Source organism: Cyprinodon variegatus, unplaced genomic scaffold (genome assembly GCF_000732505.1).
Source record: "Cyprinodon variegatus isolate N-32 unplaced genomic scaffold, C_variegatus-1.0 Scaffold140, whole genome shotgun sequence".
Lineage (NCBI taxonomy): Eukaryota > Metazoa > Chordata > Actinopteri > Cyprinodontiformes > Cyprinodontidae > Cyprinodon > Cyprinodon variegatus.
Window position 1 is genome coordinate 1353374 of NW_015150593.1, and position 2692 is coordinate 1356065.

The 2692-nt window shown below is 42.9% G+C and overlaps 1 protein-coding gene across 1 annotated transcript in view; it reads right to left on the reverse strand.

Annotated features, from left to right (window-relative positions):
* The window catches only part of cdk17 (cyclin-dependent kinase 17), a 40505-nt gene that overhangs the window by 12607 nt on the left and 25206 nt on the right, over window positions 1-2692 (reverse strand). Inside the window, exons 4-5 of the mRNA XM_015376746.1 lie at window positions 1925-2050; window positions 411-467 (exon numbers count right to left, since the gene is read on the reverse strand). Of these exons, the coding sequence (XP_015232232.1) occupies window positions 411-467; window positions 1925-2050 (183 nt within the window). The remainder of the gene's footprint in view (window positions 1-410; window positions 468-1924; window positions 2051-2692) is intronic.

Below are 2692 nucleotides of genomic sequence, written 5' to 3' on the forward strand. Positions count from 1 at the left end.
ATTGAATTAGTACCAACATGATCCCTTTGTGTCAAACTGCGTCTGCTTGGATGTGAACCCAGCAGTACAAGATTGGGCTGAAAATGTGACATCAGAAGACTGTCAGTGCGTGGTTTGCTACAGAGTCGAGTCACTACATACGTCCCTGTAAGGCTGAGCCTATTGTGTTTATGACTTTAGTTTGTTTCCTTTTGCTTCGTCTGGCAGGCTGCAGCCCAGTAAACTGATGTGGGTTGCCTTGCTATGATGACAGGTGGATGCTATTGTTGAGACGAACGGAAACGAAGCAAATAAAGGTGCAGCCAGATGAAGAGGGCCCCTGGAGGGCCGTGTTGGCTTCTTTAGTAACTATGACACCATTAGCACCCGGGAGACGAGAGGAAAATGTAAAAGTCAACAGACTCACATACCTCCCCCAGTTTGTCCAGCTTGATGTACGTCTCCAGCTTCCCGAATCCGATTTCTGACTGGAGGAAAGAAAAGGACAAACATCATTAACGTTGGCAGCATCTTTATTAGCGGGGACAAGATTAACAGACACGGCGACAAATCCTTCTGAATGCCTTACAGCATGAAACGAGGGGCGAAAAGAGGAGATCTAACGCCTGAACCCAAATCAGAACTAATCGGTTATGACAAGAAAAAGTTATCTTGTGGGTTTTTTTGGGAGTTTGCAAACAGTAAGATGAACCAATGAAAAAGGTTCCCACTTATAAAGGAAGAAAGCATACGGTGACATTTTTGAAACTGGTTTCAGAGATCAGGTTAATGTATGAATTAGATGCAATCAAGAGGGGAGTTTTGATGAAGCCCCTGCAGAGCTGAAAGGTCAGGTGTCCAACACACAACTGAGGCTTTATAAACGGGGAGTAACGCTAATAAAGAAAACCAGGTGGCGAGGAGGTCTACACGTGTCTCACTTCTGCTTTTTTCTCTCTCCTGTTTAAAATCACACGCCTAAAATCAAAATCTCAAGCAAATTACTGAAGCAAATGACAAAGTGCACGTTTGAAAACAGCAACCTGGAAATTCTCACTTCTGCTTTTCTCTAATGTTAAATGAACCTGCCTCTCACAGCTGGCCATGACACAACAGCCCATCTTCTGTTAAACGCTCCCTTCTCTACCTCACCATCATCGTGCTCCAACATTGACACGAGGAATCACTATTTAATACCCTGTGCAATAACCTATTTTATATTTTATGCCCAGTGCAATAACTACCTATATAATTACTCATTTATATAAATACCTATTTAATACTCTGTATAATCATCATGTTAAATAAGAGAATTAAAAGTATTTTTAATAAAGCAGGGGGGTTTTATTTAGCTGAATATGAGCTCATTTAAACATTAAGTGAAGAAGAAAAAGGTTCAATCAGGAAATTTTGAATGAAGCGTCAAATAAATAAAAAAATAACTGTTTTAGGCTACTTTCTCTGAAGGGTTTTTAAAAGGTGGGACAACATGGCCTGTTTGGACATTTCCCTCCTTCACAAACTCCCCATTTAAACACCTTCAGCTGTGATTCATTGTTATGCAGAAATGTTGTTCTCAAATCAAGCCTCTGGGAGAAACCCCTGAGCAGCATCCTGTCTGTATATCAGCTCCGCTTCCAGGGAATCACCCTTTGAACCGAGCTCACTAAATCCAACCCAAACTAGTTGGACTCGAACTGTAGAGACAGAAAAATAGGCCTCAGCAAACCAAGCAACATGCCGACACCATCCTTTGTTGTTTCTTAGGTTTCGTTGAGGTCGCTATGTGCCGGAGAGAAAGAGGGGAATTACTCTGGAAGTTATCCAGAGACGCTGACGTCACAAAATGTCAGCATCATAAAACCGGGAAACAAACTCAGATTTTAACCCTTGACCTGCTGTCCATGACGTCATTAAAAATATCACATACAGAACCTCTCCTCACCAGTGATGCTCTGCGGGAACGTCGGCTCAGCGGCTGATCGAAGGGCGGGCTGCTCAGCTGCAGCTTCTGCAGGTAGCCGTCGGGTATCCGGATATCGGCCGGTAGAGACAAACGTTTGTTCAAGTCCTGCAAACACAGATTGTTTAAATAAGAAGTTGTTAAGATTCTGGGAAGCTGTAGTCCTGCAGAGATGAATAAATAAATTTTACAGGGTGGTATTTTCTACAAGATGTGAGGACATGTTTTTGTTTCATTCAGGCTACAAAAGCATAAGAGAGAGCAACACTTTCAGCAAGCAACAAGAAGGCTACAGTGCAGCTAAACTCTAAAGCTCTGGACATCATAGTAAAGGATGGATTTGGAAATATGGCAAACTCTTTAAATCTTATATTTCTGAAATACCGTATTTTCGCGACTATAAGGCGCATATAAACGTCTTTTTTTTCCTCAAAATGTGCGGCGCGCCCTATAGTGCGGCGCACCCTATGTGTGTTGTTACTGCAGACGTTGTTGAGACCACCATGAGAACGTTTAAGGGGGAAGTGTGGGCATGGATTGTGTATAAAAGAACAGGTATGTGCTTTATGCAGAACATTGTTGCCATAACAACCCTGAAAATGGCAAAGAGACAAGCCTATGAAGCACAGTTTAAACTGAAGGCTATCAGCTACGCAGAGAAACATGGAAATCGAGCAGCCGCGAGCGATGGATGACCCACGGAGACCACAGTTTCACGAAAAGTGGAAGGCAGCGCCGGGCAAGTTACGC